Source organism: Pteropus vampyrus, unplaced genomic scaffold (genome assembly GCF_000151845.1).
Source record: "Pteropus vampyrus isolate Shadow unplaced genomic scaffold, Pvam_2.0 Scaffold18, whole genome shotgun sequence".
In the NCBI taxonomy this organism is placed as follows: Eukaryota; Metazoa; Chordata; class Mammalia; order Chiroptera; family Pteropodidae; genus Pteropus; species Pteropus vampyrus.
This window is the reverse complement of record NW_011888799.1, coordinates 2383099-2404154: the sequence shown is the minus strand read 5'-3', so window position 1 is coordinate 2404154 and position 21056 is coordinate 2383099. Positions and strand designations below refer to the sequence as shown.

At 36.1% G+C, this 21056-nt stretch overlaps 1 protein-coding gene across 1 annotated transcript in view; it reads right to left on the bottom strand.

Annotated features, from left to right (window-relative positions):
* Positions 1-21056, bottom strand: part of DNAH8 (dynein axonemal heavy chain 8) — a 339355-nt gene that overhangs the window by 130459 nt on the left and 187840 nt on the right. Inside the window, exons 53-58 of the mRNA XM_011354823.2 lie at positions 17291-17433; positions 16723-16857; positions 16158-16280; positions 10864-11077; positions 8679-8788; positions 262-425 (exon numbers count right to left, since the gene is read on the bottom strand). Coding sequence (XP_011353125.2) covers positions 262-425; positions 8679-8788; positions 10864-11077; positions 16158-16280; positions 16723-16857; positions 17291-17433 — 889 coding nt within the window. The remainder of the gene's footprint in view (positions 1-261; positions 426-8678; positions 8789-10863; positions 11078-16157; positions 16281-16722; positions 16858-17290; positions 17434-21056) is intronic.

Sequence of the window (21056 nt, the reverse complement as noted above, 5' to 3'; positions counted from 1 at the left end):
ATGTGCCTCTGAATGTTATAAATTCTCCGATAATATGGTGACTAAAAAAGATGTCCCACTGAAATAATACTCAAGTAAATTGGCAGAGCACTTTTTTTTAAGGTGACCAGCAGTTGGGAAATGACATCAATGCTTTACAAGCCCCAGAGGAAATTAAGACACTACTTCCTATTCTACTAATTTGAAGTGATAATGCAGGAATTAATCTAATAGTATTAACTTCTTGTATAGTACTTTAAACTCAGACATTGTAATATATACCTGTCTGCAACTACTCTGTTGCACTCGTGTTTGAAAAGTGACAGGAGAACAGAGATTGAATCACACTCTTCAGCTTTTATCGTTAACATTCCTTGCCAAATTCTGGAAAGATCTCGAAGATTGAAAATGTAATGAAATTTAGAAGGAGTTGGCAGCATCTTCACCTAGAGATGAAAAAAAAAATGATTCGATTCCCTTCTCAGATAAAACTAAAAGTGGAACTGCTTTTAGAATTACTTTATTTCCCAAATCCTATTTTAAGTAACATAGGCTGAACAAATAAACAAAGATTAAGTTTATATTTTTTTCACAGCACTAACAGAAAAAACTCATGTCATAAATAAACCAACACAAAATTTAAAAGACCATAAACCCTTGAATAGTGTGGACTCAAGTATGATGCACTACATACAAATGCCAACACCTGTTCTAACACCATTAGTTGGCTTTGAACGATTCACTTTCCCCTGAGTTCTTAAAAACTATGTGAGTTGTGAGAATAAGAATTCCTAATCATTATTAACCATATTAGTGTTACATGGAAATATGTCATAACGAAAAACTGAATGTGAGCTCATTGTCATGCAGTTAAGAACAATGGATGTTCACTTCTAAAATCAATAATGACTATGTTCTATAGATTGCTTTAAGGTCCTACATGTGTTTAGAGTTCCACAAATATATTTGCATACCATAATCTAGATTTCACTGAGGGGATCCAAACTCAGTCAACATGCTTTCATATATCTGTATATCCATAATAAATTGAGAGGCAGGTCTGACATGCAGCTGTTAAAGTACTAGGTGGTTTTCCTTGTTCGAACATTACTTATTATTCCTACCAACTTCTAGAATCCAAACAGGCAAAGCTATTACAATGACACATTGTTACAGAGAGATACTAGTTAGAAATAAACTTGAGGTGTACTAGGTTTTGGAAGCACTGCAGGCCATGTATAAAGATTATAATTGATATCATTAGTATCATTTTTGAAATGAAACAATGATAATTCTGGAGATACAGAGCAGACCCTCCAAATGATTAATTCAGGAAAGCAAATGCTTTCTTTAGTACTAATTCATGGAACTTGTCCTTTCTGTATTGAAAAAGTACCCTATTGAGTTTGTAGAGTAATTTTTATAGCCTAATTCACAGTGGAAGTTAAAATGGCAGGTAGAAAGGGAGAGAGAATGAAGTGTTATTTCTCTCTGCACTCAGTTCCATGCCAAGCTAAAATGTTCACCCTACTAACCAAAATGTAAAACATACACTTATATTACAAATATGCAAAAATAAAGGGACAAGGTTATGTGAATACTGCTTTTTCTTCTTTGCTGTAAAAGATGGCAGCTGTGATGGCAGCCATTGGCAACCGAAGCAATCATTAAACAGAATTAAATTCCGTTCTTTCCATCTTCTTCTCATTATTAACCTGCTTCTCTCCTACTCTTCTAATAGTTCCCTTTAATATTTGTCGACATCTTTCTTTTCTCACCTGCTTCTACTTTAAAGCTATGTATTATAAAAGTGAAGTGATATACAAGGCAAGTGGATTAAAAGAGTGCTTCGTGAAGATAGGCAATTTGAAGAAAAAATATAAAGAAGGCTGCTTATTTGGGGGAAGGGATAAGAGGAAGATTCATTTATTTTTCAATGACTATTTTTGAGTACCTCACACTACCCTTAGTAAATAGGACAGCTAAATCTGCTGTCATCAGGGAGCTTTTATTCTAGTTGAGGAGCCTGACAATAAATAGGAATCAAATTGATAACAAATAGGAATCATATTGCTAACAAACATATAGGCAAATAATAATGATGGAAGTCATGGTTAGAAAACATAAAGTAGGGTCAGGAGACAGATAATTCCAGAGAGGGGGCCATAGAAGTTATTTTAGAGAAAATGATCCAGGAAACCGCTTCTGAGGGTAAGAATGATGAGAATTAGTCAAATGAAGTACAATGGCTGAGAGGCATGAAAAACTTGGGGTTTTCAAGCGACAGCATCAGAAGAGCAGCATAGCTGAAGCAGAATGATGGAAGGGAAGAAAGGTAAGCAAGGCCAGCTCAGTTCGAGGTTCACAGGCCAAAGCAAGGCATTGGTTTTTATTGTAGGTGTAACGGGAAGCTACTGGTTGTCTTAAGAAAAGCTAATGATCTCTGATTTACATTTTTAAAAAGCATTTTAGGGATCTTTGGAAACATGGCAGAGTAAGACGTTCCTGGATCTCTTCCCTTGAAACAACAATAAGCTGAACAGATAAAACTCAATAAAAAAGAAAAACACCTAAACTGCACACCAGCACGTCTGAGTGTGGGATCTGTGTATAAGAGCTACCATAGGTCAGAACCCTAGGTGTCGAGTGGTGGCCTGGGAGAAACAAAGAAGCTGCCTCTGCAGCCACTAGAGCTCCCTGCAAGAAGAGGGGGAGAGGAGAAGTTATGGTGACTTCACTGAACAGCCCTGCCTGGGATTGCTGTGAGCTCCCCACAGCCAGCAGCAGAGCCCAGTCATCAGGGCAGAAGGCAGAAAAGCGGGATGGCAGAAAAACAACAGTTGATATTTAGTGGCCGCAGTTGCAAAACCCAGGCTGAGCTGCAGCCCCCAACTACCAACCCAGAGGGCCCCATCCCCCATACACTCTGAGATAGAACACTGTGGAGCCCCAGGTAAACCTGAGCAAACGCTACCGAAACTGTTGCTAACAATGACAGAGACTGAAACTGAGAGTAGCGGTGTGATTAAATATCTACAAGAAAATAAAAAAGACATTATTTAGACTTTATATAAAGCAGGGATCCAAGAGGCTTAGACGCCACTTACTGGAAACCAAACGAAAAGTGCCTTCTTTGTGGCACGCTAAAGACAGACCTTTCTATAATAAATCTTCTTTCTGGAAGAGAGCAGAGTACATTTCCATTAATGCCCAGGCAGAGAAATAATCCATTAAACACCATTAACAACCAAGGTTACAAGGAATCACAGAAAGAGAAAAATCTCTAGAAAATAAGCTTACAGACATAGAAATATGCAACTTAAATGACAGACAATTAAGGATGATACTTCTGAAAAAACTCAGGGAATTCCGAAATGAGTCATATCAACAATTTCAAGAATTGAAAAACACCTAGATGAATAGAGCAAGGAGAATGAAACCCTCAAAAAGAACTAAATAGAACTTCTGGAGATGAAGAACACACTGCAAGAGACGAAAAATGAAATAGCAAGCTTGGGAAATAGAGTTGAACAAATGGATAAAAGAATCAGTGATATCGAAGACAGAAATCTAAAAATAGATCAGAATGAAGAAAAGAGAAACCAAAGAATGAAAAATAATGAAAGAGAAATATAACAACTAGTTAATACCATCAGGAGAGGAAACATAAGAATAATGGCCATTATCAAAGGCAAGGAAAAAGAGTAGGGACTAGAAAGCATTTTCGGACAAATAGTGGACGAGCATTTCCCAAATCTAAGGAATGAGCTGGAGCTTGGAATTCAAGAAATCAACAGAACACTTAATTATCTCAATCCAAAAAGGCCTTCACCAAGACATATTGTATTGAAATTATCAAAAAACAACAACAAAGACAATTCTCAGGGCAGCCAGGGGGAAGAAAACGGTAACTTATAAAGGAAAGCCCATTAGGTTATCTTCAGATTTCTCAGCACAAACCTTACAAGCCAGAAAGGAATGGAATCAAATATTTAAACTATTAAGTGAAAGGAACTACCAGCCTAGAATAATGTATCCAGCTAAGCTCTCTTTTAGATAGATATGAAGGAGAAATTAAGACCTTTCCAGACATATAAAAATTGAGGTAATTCTCCACTACAAGGCCTGTACTATAGGAAATACTGAAAGGGGTCAGCTCGCCTAAAATAAAATGACAACAACAACAATACATAATTAAGAGTAAAGTGACTATCAGGCAAATAGAAGCAGAGGAGTGCAACCCTTACTAAGAACAGGGCATTATAAGCTTAAATGATAATAAGAGAATTCTTATAACAAGATAATAATGAACATTCAGCATACATAGGGACAAAATGAGACAATGATGACTGAAAAGAGGTGGATTCAAAGATCCAGATTTGTGAAAGGGGAATGGAGATAAGGCCCACACAGAAGAAAATGGATGACTGTATATATATCCTTTACATATTCGTAATGGTAACCACACACCAAAGATTCAGAATTGAAGTCTATAACATAAAACAACAAGAACTAGAGGGAAAACCCACAAAAGCCAACCAAAATAAAGAAAACAGAACACAAGGATAAGGAAGCAATGGAAACACTGAGATACCAGAAAGCAAAACATAAAATGGCTATAAGAAGATCTCGTATTTCAATAATCACCCTAAATATAAATGGATTAAATGGAATAAACAAAGGAATAAACAAAGTGAATAAAACAGGAAAGCCAATCAGGACACTCAAACAGAATGGCAAGAAAAAAGAGGCCAAGATTATAAAGATGATTTATGGAGGATATGAGACATGATTAAGGCTCCAAATATTTGTCTGATCAGCGTAACTGAAGAAAATCAAGATGTTGAACTGCTGTTTGAAGAAATAATGATGGAAAACTTCCCTAAGCTGGTGAAGGAAATGGACATAAAACCCCAGGAAGCTCAGAGGATTCCAAAAATCAGGGATCCAAAGAGGCCCAAGACACATCATAATTAAAATGCCAAAGGTTAAATACAAAGAAAGAATATTAAAAGCAGCAAGAGAAAAACATTAATTACATATAAGGGAACACCCATACGACTGGCAGCTGATTTCTCAAGAGAGACTATGCAGGGCAGAAGGACTTGGCAAAAAAATATTTGACAGGATGAAGACCCAAGATATATAACCAAGAATAATTTATCCAGCAAAGCTAACACTTAGAGTTGAAGGACAGATAAAGAGTTTCCCAGACAAAAATAAACTAAAGGAATTTATCATCACCAAGCCAGAATTATAGGAAATGTTGGAGGGACTTCTTTAAGAACAAACATGTATCAAAAATAGTAATAAAGACTAGTAATAACTACATTCCTATCAATAAGCACCTTAAATGGAAAAGAATTAAGTGCTTCAACCAAGGGATGGAGTGGCTAAAAGGATAAGAAAACAAGACCCCCACATATGAAAAGGAAGGGAAAGGAAAAAAATATTGCTATGATGAACCTAAAAGGTATTTAAGTCAGACAGAGAAAGATAAACACTATATGATTTCACTTCCATGAGGAAGTTAAGGAATAAAAAGAACAAACTAATCAAAACAGACTCACAAATATAGTGGACAATTTAGTGACAGACAGAGGGGAGGGGGTTTTGGGGGCTGGAAGAATGGAGTCAAGGGTTAAAGAAATACAAATTAGTAGCTGACAGATAGTCATGGGGATGAGAAGCACGGCATAAGGAATGCAATTAGCATTAATACGATGGCTAGGTAAAGGGTCAGGGGAGGGAGAGAGCAATTAGGGGGATCATTTTACTAACTATATAGATGTCTAACCAATGTACTGTATACTTGAAACTAATTTAAAAAAAAATCCCATTGGCATTTTTTAAAGAAACAGAATAAAAAAGCATCAGATTTATATGGAAGCACGAGAGAGCTCGAATTGTCAAAGCCATCCTGAGAAAAAAGAACCAAGCTGGACGCATCACTCTGCCCAACTTCAAATTATACTACAAAGCAATAGTAATCAAAATGGCATGGTATTGGCAGCAAAACAGACATACGGACCAGTGGCGCAGAATCAAGAGTCCAGAAGTAAACCAATATTTATACAAGCAAATAATTTTCGACAAAAAAGCCAAAAACATACAGTGGAGAAAGGAAAGTCTCTTCAATATATGGTGCTGGGAAAACTGGAAAGTAACCTGCAAAAGAATGAAACTAGACTGTTGTCTATCACCACACACCAAAATTAACTCAAAATAGATTAAGGACCTGAATATAAGACCGGAAACAATAAAATGTATAGAAGAAAACATAGGAACTAAACTCAAGGACCTTGGACTTAAAGAAGATTTTATGAATCTGACCTCAAAAGCAAGAGATGTAAAAGCTAAAATAAAAGAAAAGAATAGAACTACATCAAACTAAAAAGCTTCTGCTCAGCAAAAGAAACCATCAACAAGGTAAAGAGACAACCATCCGAATGGGAAAATATATTTGCAAGCAACACCTCTGATACGGGCCTAAAATCCAAAATATACAAAGAACTCATACAACTCAATAACAATAAAAAACCAAATGATCCAATGAAAACATGGGCAGAGGATCTGAACAGACACTTCACCCTACAGGGCATACAAATGATCAACAAATATTTGAACGGGTAAAGTGGGTAAAGGGATCAAATATATGGTAGCTGAAGGAAACTGGCCTTTGGGTGGTAAACACACAATAGAAATATACAGATGTCAAATTATAATGTACACCTGAAAATTATATAATTGTATTAACCAATGTTACCCTAATAAACTTAATTTTTAAAAACTTGACTATAAGAAAAAAGCATTTTAGGACTGTTGAAGAACAGACTCTCAGTGGACAAGAAGAAACAAGGAGCTTGGTTGGGGAGTCATTGCATGGTCCAGAGGACAGATGATGGAAGCATCTAACAGGGTTCACAGTGACACTAAGTTCTTAGCTTTGGGATATATTTTGAAAGCATGGTTAGTGAGACTTGCTGATGGATTGGATATAGGGGATGAAAAAGACAAATCAAGAATGGCACCCAGCTTTAGCCTGAGAAGCAGGATCATTGTTGTTGCTATTAACTAAGATGCTAAAGTTTGAGAAAGGATCATATTTAAGGACAATTAAAAGTCTGGTTGGACATGTGTTACTCTGAGCTGGTTATCAGACATCGAAACGGTGATGTCTACTAAGCAGTTAGAAATACGTCTGGAGCCAAGCAGAGAGGCCTGGGATGGAGATACTGATTCTGAAGTCATCGGCACAGAGATGGTGTTTAAAGCCTTGAAGCTAGATGAGACTACCTGGGTAAAGAATGGAGACAGGGAAGAAGTCCCAGCACAGAGTTCAGGTACACTCAAGTATTTAGAGGACGAGGAGAAGAAAGGGCTTAGAAAAGGTAGGCAATAAGATAGGAAGACAACTAAGAGGATGAGGCCTCTCTGAAGCTCAGTGAAGAAAGCATTTAAATGGATCATTTACGTCAAATGTTGCTAAAAAGTCATGTAAGAAGATGAAGAAATCAGCCTTTGAATTTGGCAAGACTAAGGTCTTTAGTGACTTTGATGAGACCAGTGGAAATGAAAGTTTGTGCAAAATGAGTCAAAGAGGTAAAAAAAGGTGAGAAAGTGGAGCCAGTAAATAGTCACCAAACAAAAGAAGCTTTGACAGAAGGCCAACAGGAAGGCCAAAGCTTTTCAGAAAAATATGTCTAATGGCACATTAAATTCAATAATAGGTCTACTGGGAAACAGATGGATCTTACCACAGAAATTACCTCAGATACTCAGACCTTGCTATTCATTTTGGAGTTTCTTTAAGAGTTTCTTTAAGATCCTGTGTTGACAAGGACACCGTCTTATGCAAGGAACTGATCACTGATCGGTAAGGAGCTGAGTGGAGGAGCATTTCATAAGAAACACACAATTCCTCTTCCGAAAATTCTGTATCTAGAATTCCCCCAATTTGCCCATGAATCTGAAAGGCTGGCACACTTCAGGTTTCTCCATGACATAAGCTTCTGCCTACATATGTGTAACTGTTTAGGAAACTAAAGACAACTAATTCTTATCTCTTTTGCTTTTTTTTTTTTTTTTGGCAAATATGTCAACTTCATTTTTATCTCATATCTACATGTAATTGCTTTTTCATGAATCTGCCTTAATCTATCTGGTGAGAGCTACAGGTTTGCTGAGCTTTTCTTAGGGCACTGACTTGTGTATTAAAATCTAGCCTATTTTAAGTACACTTCCATCTATTTACTAACTCATGTTCCACCTTAAAGAAATATAAGTTAGATTTTAAGTCTTGGTTAGCTAAGAATATTTGAAAATCCAAGAAGTAATTGCTCAGTCAGTAAACATTTGTGTCTAACAAATTTGGTGGTGGAGGGAAGACAGACATACAAAGAGCTACAAATCAGAGTAACAAGTGGAAAAGCAGTGTTCTCATTTCATCAAAATTCTACTTTGTCATGGATGTTTTGTCTGGTTTATAGTAGTACCTCATGCATATGGAAAGCATCATTCAGTCAGAATATTTGCTCCCTGGAAGGAAAAGGTATCATAAATCTATTTGAGCACCTAATTTGTCTTTTCCAAAAGAGCACCACCACATATGATATGATGATAATTTTGTGAGCCATGAGGTGAGAATTAAGCAGAATGGTTGATTTTTTTATTATTATTGACAACAGATGATTCTGTACCTTAGTCCACTGCCACAGCACTCTGCCGGCTGAAACTAAATTTGAAATCATCTCACATACTTCAGGTTTGAAATTTCTGCAAGGATCAAAGTATCCACAGCCAATAACTCCTAAAAAATAAACAAGACTGAAGCACAAGCTTACTAAAAGATTATAAGATTCATGTTTATCCCTGTAAACAAATCATTATAAGACTGACTAGGTGACATCAAGAATTTCTCTTAAGGAATCAGCTAAGACTGGAAGTCAGCAGTGGGGCCTAAGAAGCTTAGTATGCAATGATAAGCATTTTACATGTTAACTCATTTAATCCTCCAACATCCTATGAGAAAGAATCTGAGGTAGACATTTATTATTATTATTATTATTATTATTATTATTATTATTATTATTATTATTTTAATATGAGTTATTTGCCCACAGTCACACAGCTTTTGTGTACAGGTGAATCTGAGATTTGAATTCAGGTGCTGGCTCCAGAGCCTATGAAACAGCACTCACCCTAAAGTACATGAGAGCTGGAAAAGAACTTATCTCACAGATAAGGAGACCAGGCCCAGACAGGTAAAGCAAATTGTTAAAGTTCTCATGGATTGGTTGCTAATAAAATTGGAATACAGACCTACATCTCCTAACCCATAGTCAGTCAACACTCTGGCCAGGGCTGGTCAACTAATGGTTCCTAGGAAACATCCAGAGCAGGCACAGTCTGACATAACCACACTCAGGAGGGATGGAGTTGTAGATTTACAAACTATTCTTCAACTCTCAAAATGTTTTTGGGTTTACACTGCAAAAACAGATTTACCCTATTTCACTCTGGTAAGACTGTTTATTGAGAAATATGTTCAGTTCTGAGCATGGTATTTTCAGAGGAATATGAATATGATTATCTGCTCAAAGATGCAGAGCAAGTTTACAAAGGGTGAGCAGCTGAAAAAACTGGGCTTCTTTACATAGACCAAAGAAGAGTAGCCTTGAAAGAACATGAAATTGTCCTCCAAAGGTATGGCTTATTGTGCTAGATGTCTGTAAGGCCCTTTTGCTTCCTGAAATCTTGTAATTCTAGATCTCCAGCTCCTGTGGGACAAATATATTATATAAGAAGCATAGACTCTGGAATTAGCACCACATCTCTGCCATCAACTGGGTAAATGACCTTGATTGGGCCTCTATGAGTTTCATTTTCTGGTTTGTTTCCATACATAATTTTCAATATTAATCATATAGAAGCATGTATAAAATACTTTAACAAGCAATCACTCACATACAGACCACTAGGATTGAGAAACACAACATGGCACCAGTACATTAGAAACCCATTTGTCCATTCCTATCCACAATCCTTCTTTCCTCCAGAGGTAGCCACTACTCTGACTTGGTAAAAATCGTTAACTTACTTTTCTTTATAGCTTTGCCACTTATGTTTCTGAACTTTAACCTTTTCTTAACCTTAATTTTTCAGATTTAATTCAACGGAATCATATATTTCTCTGCGACTTGCTTCTTTGTTGAAGCGTGTCGCTATGTTTGTTCCTATTCGCTGCTGCATGGCATTACACTGTGTGCATATACCACAACTTATTTGTCCTATTTTACTGTTAAATATTTGGGTTATTTCAAGTTTTTTGCTATCTTGACCAGTGTTCTATGAACACTGTTGTAGAAGTCTTCTGGCACACATATGCAAAATCAACTACAGATGAATTAAGGACTTATATACGGAAGGCAAAACTATACAATGTTTGGAAGAGAATGTTTGGAGACCATCTACATGACCTCTGGGTAGGAAAGGAAAAACTGATAAATCGGTATATACTTAGAAGTGGAACTTATGTAGGTATGCACAAGTTCTACTTTACCAGTAATAATGTCCAATCAGTACCCAAAGGGCTGGCAGCAGCTCACAGGCCCACTCGCAGGAAATAAGCATTCCAGTTGCTGCACATTCTTACCAATGCCTGACCTTCAACAAGGCCGTTTCTAAATATTCCTGAGACTTAAAACAGGCGATAAACATGTCTTCTTGGTATTTAGTCTCTCTTTTTTTGGTATTTAGCTCTCTATTTCAAATATTTAATTCCCTACTTCAGACTGAGTCTTTTCACCTCTTAAATAAGGTTTTTCATGATTTATTTCCATTATGTAATGCAATAAAAAAATTCACCACCTAGAAGAGTCATACCAAAAATCTTGTCTATTGAAGCATTTGAAGGTAATGTGCAATTAAACACAGTAAATTGTCTTTTTAAACGCTGTGGAATATCATTTCGACCACCTCCAGGGTGGATCATTGCTGCTATCAGCTGCACATCTACAATAGTAGTGAAGTCTCCAGGCTTATCCAAGCTGTACATTCCTTCCATTTCCATCATTTGTCGTACAATCTCATTAGTTATCTGAAATGTTATACAGTGATATTTTAGTAACATATCATGATCATATTCCTCCATAGCTCCCATAAAATAGTATAATTAGATGAGAAAAAATATTCAACTCTTATCAATAAAGTGTATGTGAATGTCGATGATCACCTTCAAGGCAATTTGACTTAAATGATGCCACCCAGGAACTCTAAACCATAAGTTAAACACATGTGCTGCAAGTCCAATGTACTCTTTGTCAAATTGATAAAACTAATTTCCAGATAGCTTTACATAGGTGAATTACAGAATATCTGGTACAATTATAACAGTACTCAGGAGTTACAAGTTTTACTATAGATATCTTTCACACTCAAAATTCAACACTTCGAAATACTTTAAATCAGAATACTGGATGGTTTTACTCCTGAGCTTTCAATATTGTATGACTAAATGTTTAGTTTTGGGTTTTGCGTCCTCATCTTATCTTTTCTGCAGCCTCTAACATTGCTAAAACTCCTCTCCGGGTTTCGGAGGCTTAATTCTTTCCAGGTTCATCTTGTGACTCTGGGTCACAAGCCACTCAAGTCACAAGCATCTCAAGCCACTCTTTCTTCACCCATCCTTCACATATAACTGTTCTACAAGGTTCCATCTTTCTTTTTCTCATCTCATTATTTCAGGGAATGCCATCTCAACCCAAAGAATCTCAACTCTGTAACCCTAGCTTCGGATTCTCTTCTAAGCTTCACACTTGTATATCCAAATTCCTTTTGGGGATCTCCAAGTGGATAACACACAAACACCTCAGATAAAGCAATCTTTCATTCAACAAACATTTAATGAATGTCTACTGTGTGTCTGGCTCTGCTGTAGCATAGATGAAATTCCTTGCCTTCAAAGAGCATACATTCTAGTGGTAAGAGACAAAATGTACACATGTATGTTCACATGTATGTATGTACGTAAATAAAATGGTACGTTATACATGTTTGGGAAAGAAGAAAGCAGAGAAAGGGAATAGGCAGTGTCCAGGGGTACAACTGAATATGGGTAGCAGGGGAGGCTTCACCTCACATGACATATAAGCAGACTTGAAGGAAGTGAGAAAGGAAACCATTTAGATATCTAGGGGAAGAGCATTCCAGGTAGAATAAATGGCAAATGCAGAGGTTCTGAGTGAACATCATATCCAGTGTGTACAAGACTACATTAAATGTGGTTGGAACGCAGTCATGGAGAGATGAGATCAAATAGGGTAGGGTATTTGGGTTACAGTAAGGATTTTGGCATTTATATTCTACAAGTCTCACGGGAGGATTTTGAGCAAAGGAGTGTGTCGTGATATGACTCGTGTTTTAACTGGTTGCTCATTTGAGACTACATTGAGAGGGGCAAAGGAAACATGAAGGCAATGAAGAGGATTTGTAATAATCAAGAAGAGAGATGGTGGTTTGCAGAGGTATTAGCAATGAAAGTGATAAGTAGTAGTCAAATCTTGAATATAGATTTGAGAATATAGATTTGAAAATAGAGCCAATATGATTTCCTGACCGATTGAATGTGCAGTTGGTATTTCTTGAGACGGAGAACACTGTTGGAGAAGGGAGTAACAGGAATTTGGCTTTGGACATTTAAATTTTAAGTTCAACGAGATAACCCTAGTCGTATAAATGAGCCTGAAATTCAGGAGCTCTTCAATTGATAAATGATATCTGAATATGCCTCCACTCTCCTCACTTTATAGGAACTGCTGAGAGGTCTGTCTGCCTTGGAATGCTGCTGAATGGAAGAGAAAAGTGTGTGTGTGGGCGGGGGGGGAGGGGCGTCAGTGAAGAAGCCTTCCTTGGGAAGTTGTGGCCTAAGAATGACATTTGCATAGATTTGCACCTTGGGTTTGCATAGCCTAAGTGGACCAGAGACTTTCAAGTCTTAACTTTGCTTTGAGGTGATCCTGATTGAATAAGCTCTTTAAATCAGGCAGAAGAAAACTCTAAATCTGTCTGGATGAGGGCCATCCATTCTAGCCTTCAAGAAATAGCCACAGATAATTTTTCAAGGGCAATGTCCTGGCAATCAGTCAAAGATACATGTAGAAAACAAGACAGTTTGAGTCTGAACAAGAACTATTAAAATCATAGAGGACTGAAACAGACCCACATAGACTCACATGCTGGAATTAACAAGCAGAAATTAAATTAAAACAATTGTGCTCAATGTGTTTAAAGAAATAGACAAAAATGTGAAAATATATGCAAGAAATAAGATTATATAAAAATGACAACATATTTGAAAGAAAAGAGAACCAATTAGTAACTATAATTAAAACTCAATGAGAACAAAGCAGAGAAGAAAATTAGTAAAGTAGAATACAAAAAAAGGGAAATTATCTAGAACATAAGGATTGGAGAGAGAAAAGCTTGGGATGTACATAAGAGAATTAAAGAAACATAGAGGCCATAAAGAAAGTCTAATATACATTTGGAGCCTGATAAAAGAGAGGAGAAAGTGAGGCAGAAGCAATATTTGAAGAGATAAGAACTGGAATTTTCTAGAACTGATGAAAGACACCAAACCACAGATTCACAAGTCCCAGTGAATCTCAAGCAAATAAACACAAATAAACTACACCAAGAAACACCATTAAAAAAAAAGAAAATATATAGGAAAGTAAGTTAAAGAAAAAGTCTTAAAAGTAGCAAGTGAAAAAAGGCAGATTAACTTCAGAGGTGCAATGTTTAAGTGGTTGACTTCTCAACAGCAACAAGGGAAACGGAAGACAGGAATAACATATACAACGTGATGAAAGAAAGTAACTGCCAACTTAGATTTTTACATCTAGCGGCAATGACTAAAACAATGAAGATGAAATAAAGACATCTTCAGACAAACAAAAACTAAGGATTAGTCATTAAAAGACCTTCTCTAAAGGAAGTTCTAAAAGCAGAAGGAACATGACACCAGGAAGAAGGCCTGAGATGGAAGAATAAGGAGCAAAGAAAGTGGTAAATATGTAAGTAATGCAAATGGAGAGTGAACGTATAAAATAGTAAAAATAATGCCCCATTGGAGATGTTTTGAAAAAGAGAGATACAGACTTAAAATACAAGTCAGCGATAAAATAAGTCAAAAGAAAGACAAAAGAAATCGAAGTTTTCAAAGGTCATTGGATATACAAAATGGGAATAAATGATTTGATTATCTTTATTTTTTATTATCTGTGTATGCAGGATGTACTGTCTAGGGTAACCACTAAAACATGGAAATTGAGTACAGTATATAGATAGCAAACAAACAAAAAATTATTTTCCTCAGGGAAATAGAAAGAAAGCTACAACACATCCACGCTCAGCTGAGGGCAAGGAAATGAAGGTGTTAGAGGTCTGGGATGGGAAAAAGAAGAAAATATGAAATAGTCATGGCCCAGAGCAGAAGCCTGAATGGATGTGCGGCACAGGAACAGACAGAACAAAGATAAAAAACATGAGACATGCAATATGATTGCTGAGCACTGTTAAGAGCTCGGCTGAGGTCCATGATCATGATTTTAAAGTAAAATTAGGATTGTTTGGTTTTCCAACCAAGTTTAGCTGCATGGGTGCCGGTGGATGGAGAGTAGACAGAAAATTTTAACAAGGTTTTACCGTGGTTAAGGCAGATGAGCAGAGGGTGTATGCTACAGTGATTATAATAGCAGATCATGGAATTTTAGCTGAGAAAAGAAGTGAGGAAATGAGAGGAAATTGGGGAGACCTTATCGACAGTAGGAAAAATAAATAGTAGCTCCATCTGGAGTCTGGTTAGCAGAGGGAATGAGCTACAAAGGGTGAACACAGTAATCAAAGAATAAAATGCTCAAAGTCGAGATAATGAAGGAGTCACATTGATAATGACAAAGTATGAATGAGTCATTCAGACAGGGTGGAAGACACGATCACTGGAGGAGGCGAGGTCAAGGAGCTAAGAGGCCAAGATCACATATGTAGGTATTGGCCTCATCAAGAATTATGAAAGCAGGCTGCATAATTTGCAGGGCCCAGGGCAAAATGAAAATGCAAGGCTCCTTATTCAAAATTAAGAATTTCAAGACAGTGATAGCGGAGCATTAAACCACGTGCAGGACCCTTCGAAGTATGAGTCCCTATGAGACAGCACAGCTCACACTCCCATGAAGCTGGCCCTGGAAAGAGCAACAGTGATCCAGGAACTAAAATCTTCAAGGAAAGAAGGGGTGTTATCTGAGGGTCTAAGATGACTGCAACAGTGAAGCGAGCATAGGTCAGACTGACTGGCCTCCTTTCAGAAGGAGAGCAACGAGAAGCAAGGAGGATGCCCCCCTCACCACCAGGCCCAGGGATCCAGTGAAGAAGTCTGCCAGGAAAGCAGCATCCTGGGTTTCCATTAGGGCAAGAGCTGAAGGGGAAGTTAAGAGAAGAAGTTGAACTGACAATGGAATTTTGTGAATGAACCATGGCTTCCACTTGGCACAGACAAATGTTTCAGGAGTGGGGAAAGTGGGAAATGAGGTCAGGGAAAGGCCGTGCAAAGCTGTTTGGGTATTGGTCTTGGGGTAAACACAGACCTGGGAGTCCTGACCTCCAGATAGGGTCTGAGGTGAACCGGGATAAAGGGCAGAACAGGATAGGTCCTGGAAGCTCTGGGTCGATGATACTGATGAGGCAGTGGACAGTGGTAGGAAAGAGGTGCTGGGGATCTCACAAGGAACATGCAGAACTGTGGCAGCCTCAGTGAGGTCTTGGATCGACAGATGATCACAACTAGAACAGTGGTGTGTGGCACAGTTATAAAAAACAAAAGTGTTTTCTAAATCAAGTATTCCTTGGAGAGTCTGTAGAGTAAGAGAGCACAGATAAAACCCTAGGAGGGGAAAAGAGGAGCCAGAAAGGACACTGAAGTCAAGTAGCCAGAGAGACAGGAGGGCATGTTGCTGAAAATCGCAGAGGGATTTCAGGAAAGGAGAATGTCAACCGTAACAGAGAAGTCAAAAAGGGCTGAGAATTATTACTGGGCTTAGTAAGATGAAAGCTATTGACATCTTTATATATAACAAAAAATACTAATTAAATATTACCTACAAGTGATATTTTAGTCATACCTGATCTCCCCATTCATTAATGACGGGCATATTAATATCATCAATAAATACAGTCATTTTTCTGCCTCCTGGTGGCCCATATGTGCTTCCCATTCGCTTATCCACATAGCTTTCAATTGTTCTCTAGAGAAAAGGAAATGGTTTGTCTTATGCATTAGATTTCAATCTATATTTCCAAAAATGATGAGCATGTTTTCCAGAGCAGAATATAATTTATTTAATATGTATAAATATCATTATTAAAGTATACAGTGAATTTTAAAACTAGATTACTGAAATATTAATCATTAATTTCTGTTAAAAGACAGACACTCAAACGTTCAGCTTCAGCCTCAATATTAGGCTGTTAATCCAAATTTTAGGCTATTAATAAATACTAGGCTATTAATCCAAATATGTTATTTGGATTTGGCCTTAATCTCAGCCTTAGGAAAGTTAAATAGCCAAAATGATGTCAACTGCAACATCATTTCTTTTGAGATATATCAATGTTTTATATGCATTTATATTAACCAACACTTAAGTATTTAGTACATTGATTACTACAGCAAACGATGGGTTTTACCTGAAACATCATTGGTTCTGTGGCGGATGAAAAGTTTAGGCTTTTGGATAACTGTACTTCAGGGTCATATTTTTTCAAATAGGCCTTAACCATTACAGTTTTTGCAGTTCCCTGCTCTCCTATAAGCAAAACAGCCTGCAATCACAGGATAATCATGTTGAAAGGTGTTATGTTCAGTTTTAAATATCTTATAGTTCTAGTACCATTCTTTCATTCTGTAAATTAATACAACTAATTTTTAAAGATATTTTAGAATTACACCTACATCAAAATAAGTCCTAGTTGAATCAAAGATAAAAGTACTAGAAGAAATTGCAGGTGAATGTTCATGCGACCACAGGAGTATGGAAGGACTTTGTAAGCAGAAACCCACTTTCCTTAGCAAGCTGCGAGTCAATAGTTTGGAAGATACTGAGTTGAAGTATATCCTGGGACTTGGGATTCATTTTCCAAACATGACACTACTCCTAGGTTGCTGTGTTGGAATTTAATTTTTCTATGTGTAGCTTGTGAAAGGGATGTGTTTCTTACATGGTTTGCAATCATCTAAGAAAACTATCAAACTTACTTTATTTTGTTTTGCAATGGTGTCTATCAAAAAATTTGTTCTAATATTGTCAACATTTGGAACCAAAATTGATGCATATTCTGGAATACTGTCAGTTGGATAAAAATATGGCTGAAGTTTCTTATTCCAGTGCTCCCAATCACCTATACAATAAGATCAAACAAATGATCTTAATAAAACTGCATTCTTCGAAAGTAATCAGAACACAAAAATGCAAGTGCTATAAACAACAGAATCATATAAACATTTTGAATATTTTCTTAAAACATGTTAACATTTGTTTATCTAATCTAATATCTAATCTAATATCTGCTTATCTAATATATATGGCATTTGATAGTTAAATTTGTTTTGCTTCTTTACCAAGTTTTTCAATTGCTAAATCATTCTTCTAGAGAGATCTGGCCTAAAATGCAATCAGAATCAGCTAGTGGTAAAACCAAAGACAAGTTTAGCATCTAGTAGGAAAGTCACATCAGCTGAAAGGATGGGAATGACCAAAAAAGAGAACACTCATTACCGGAAGAAGGATGTTTGCCATAAGAAATAGGGAAGGAGGAGGTACATGGGAGTAAAAGGGATCAAATATTTAGTGATGGAAGGAAATCTAACTGTGGGTGGTGAACACATAATGCAATATATGTATATATACACACACACACACACACACACACACACACACACAACTTACTATTGAATGAAACACTTGAAACTTGATTTTATTAATCAATGTCACCCCAATAATTTTTAACAAATAAAGAAATCTGTCCCTAAAACAGTGTAATAAAGTCCCCAGACTCTTACTTTCAGTAACTACTAATTTACTGATGGGTATTATTGTTATAATAATAATTATTGTTACCACATTTCATCAGTTCTAAGAAAAAAACCATTTATTTATATTTTAGCATTTCTTGAATGAAACCTTATAAACACTGCTGGCTAGGCAAACTTGGTCAGAGCTATTCAAATTATTGCCATTTAAATTGAATTACTTGCATTGTTGTAATTTCACTGTTGAGTTTAACTGCCAGTTTAAATGTCTTCAAAAAGATTCAAAAAGATTATTTGGGAATCTACCAAAAAAGTTACTGTGCACACAGACTGCATGGAAAGAGAGCAAAGGATAACATTTGATAGTAGCAAAGCAAATATTCATCATTGGAACCTCATACGAAGTTTCCTTGCAAAATAATCAAGTCATATAAGTATATGTTTAAGTTTTAAGAAACTGCAAAACTATTTTCCAAAGTGGCTGTAGCACTGTGTAGTATATGAGAGTTCCAGTTGTTCCATGTCCTCACCAATATTTGGTATTATTAACCTTTTTAACTTTAGCCATCCTAGTGGCTAAATATCCCATTGTGGTTTTAATATACATTTCTTTGAAGATCAGCAATATTGTATATCTTTTCATGTGCTTTTTTCACACAAATCTTTTTTACATAAATCTTCTTTGACGAAACATCTATTTAAATTTATTGCCTTTTTAAAATTTTTTGGATTGGCTGCCTACTTGTTATTATTGAATTGTAAGAGTCCTTTATGTATTCTGAATAAAATTCTTTTATCAGATTTTTTTTTTTCCAAATATTTCTTCCCATTCTGTGGCTGGACTTTTAATTTTCTTAACAGTGACTTTTAAATAGCTAAAGATTTTGATTTTGATGAAGTCAAATTTGTCATTTTTTTCTTTTATAATTTGGGCTTTTTCTGATCCTATCTAAAGATCTTTACTTAACCCCATGACACAAACACACTTTTGTTTTCTTCTAGAAATTTAATAGTTTTAGCTCTTGTGTTTAAGTTTATAATCTATTTCAAGTTAAATATTAAGGCAAATTTTTATAGATAGTGTAAAGTAAAAGTTCTTGTTTTTGTTTGTTTCATTTTTTTTTTAAACATCTAGCTTTTAGATTTTAGAATTAGATTTTCAGCACCACTGGCTGAAAATTCAATCCTTTCCTCTACTGAATTACCTCAACATCTTTGCTGAAATCAATTGACCATATATGTATGAATCTATTTCTGAACTCTTAGCTTCTCCACTGATCTATGTGTTTATCCTTATACCAATACTACATTGTGTTGATTACTATAGCTTTATTGTAAGCATTAAAATTAAGTCATGTGAGTTTTAAAAACTAATTTGGTTATTCTAGGTCCTTTGCAATTCCATATAATTTTAGAACTCATTTCTAAATTTCAACCAAAAAGCCTACTGCAATTTTCACTGACTGCACTAATTCTATCGATCAATTTGGAATGAAATAACATCTTAGCAATGTTGAGTCTTCTGATCCATAAATATTATTTCTCTCCCATTTATTTAGGGCTTCTTTAATTACTCCTAGCAGTTTTATAGTTTTCATTACACAGATCATACACACATTTTGTTAAATTTATCCCTAAGTACTTCATTTTTTGGATATGATTTTAAATGGTATATTAAAATTTCAATTTCTCATTGTTGTGAGCTTATAGAAATATAATTTATTATTGTGTATTACCCTTTCATCCTGTGACCTTGCTAAACTCATTTACTAGTTCCAGTAATTTTTTGAGGATTCTGTGAATGGTAATACCATCTGCAAATAAACAAAGCTTTACTTATTCTTCTCCAATCTATAGGTATTTGTTTGTTTGTTTGTTTACTGTCTTATTGCACTAGCTAGAATCTCTAGTTTAATAGTGAATAGAAGTGGTGAGAAAGAACAGCCTTGTTCTAACTAGGTTATGTCAGATTTCACTTAGGCCACTCCAAAAGGAAGAGAAGTCAAGAGTCTCTATACCAATTCTCAGCATGGCCAAAATGCAAAATTATACAATTCTTTGCATATATGTCCTTTAAATGTGCATTAGCAATTATGTTATTCATAATCGGTTTAGTATGTCCTCATAGAAGGGTTTATGGAAATTTACATTTTTCCCATTAAAAAATGTCATTCCATTTCAGGTATAAGTCACTGTTCTTACCATAATCAGTAACATAAAACTCATACATGGTTTGATTTGTGCCTTTAGGTATCGTTGGTAAGTCTAACTTGCTTTCATGACTTCGTAAAAAGGCTTCCAGCTTGTCTCTGCTTTCCAATTCCAGAAGGGCTCCTAAACTCCACATTAGGCCAAACACAAATAATTTATGAAGATGTTCGACACATGAAACACCACCTTCTTCTTTGGAGGGAATTAAACCTTCCAGAAGAGTGAGAGACTGAAAATATTTAAAATAAAAGAAAATAAAATTTTATATTTAAATGTTTTAAATGAAAAATTTTAAATGATAATAAATTTAGAAGGAGGGAAAGAGGAAAGAAAACAAATATATCTCCAGATAATCCTTGATCACTGCCCAACGGCCATCAACATTTAAAAGAAAAGTCATGTTTGCTTTGACAGGCTGCAAGGTCTAGCAGAAAGGATGGTGACCTGATAATCTGGAGGTTTAGTTTCTACTTACTCCCTGCTCATGCCTCTAAACTTTCTGAGTTTCAGTTTTCTGATCGGAAAAGCAAAAAGCCTAGACTAGATGTTTTCTAAGGTAAATTCTGGTTCTGAAGTTCGGTTACTCCGAATTTTCTAGATCAAAGATTTTACTTATTTTTTACATTTTGCAGAGCTCAGGCAACTGTGGTGGCCCAGGAGCCAGCCACCTGTTTGGCAATAGAGTCACACTCATTCACGTAGGCATTGTGTCTGACTGCTTTTGCCATACAACAGCAGAGTTCAGTGGTTGAGACAGAGTTGTGCAAAGCCTAAAATATTT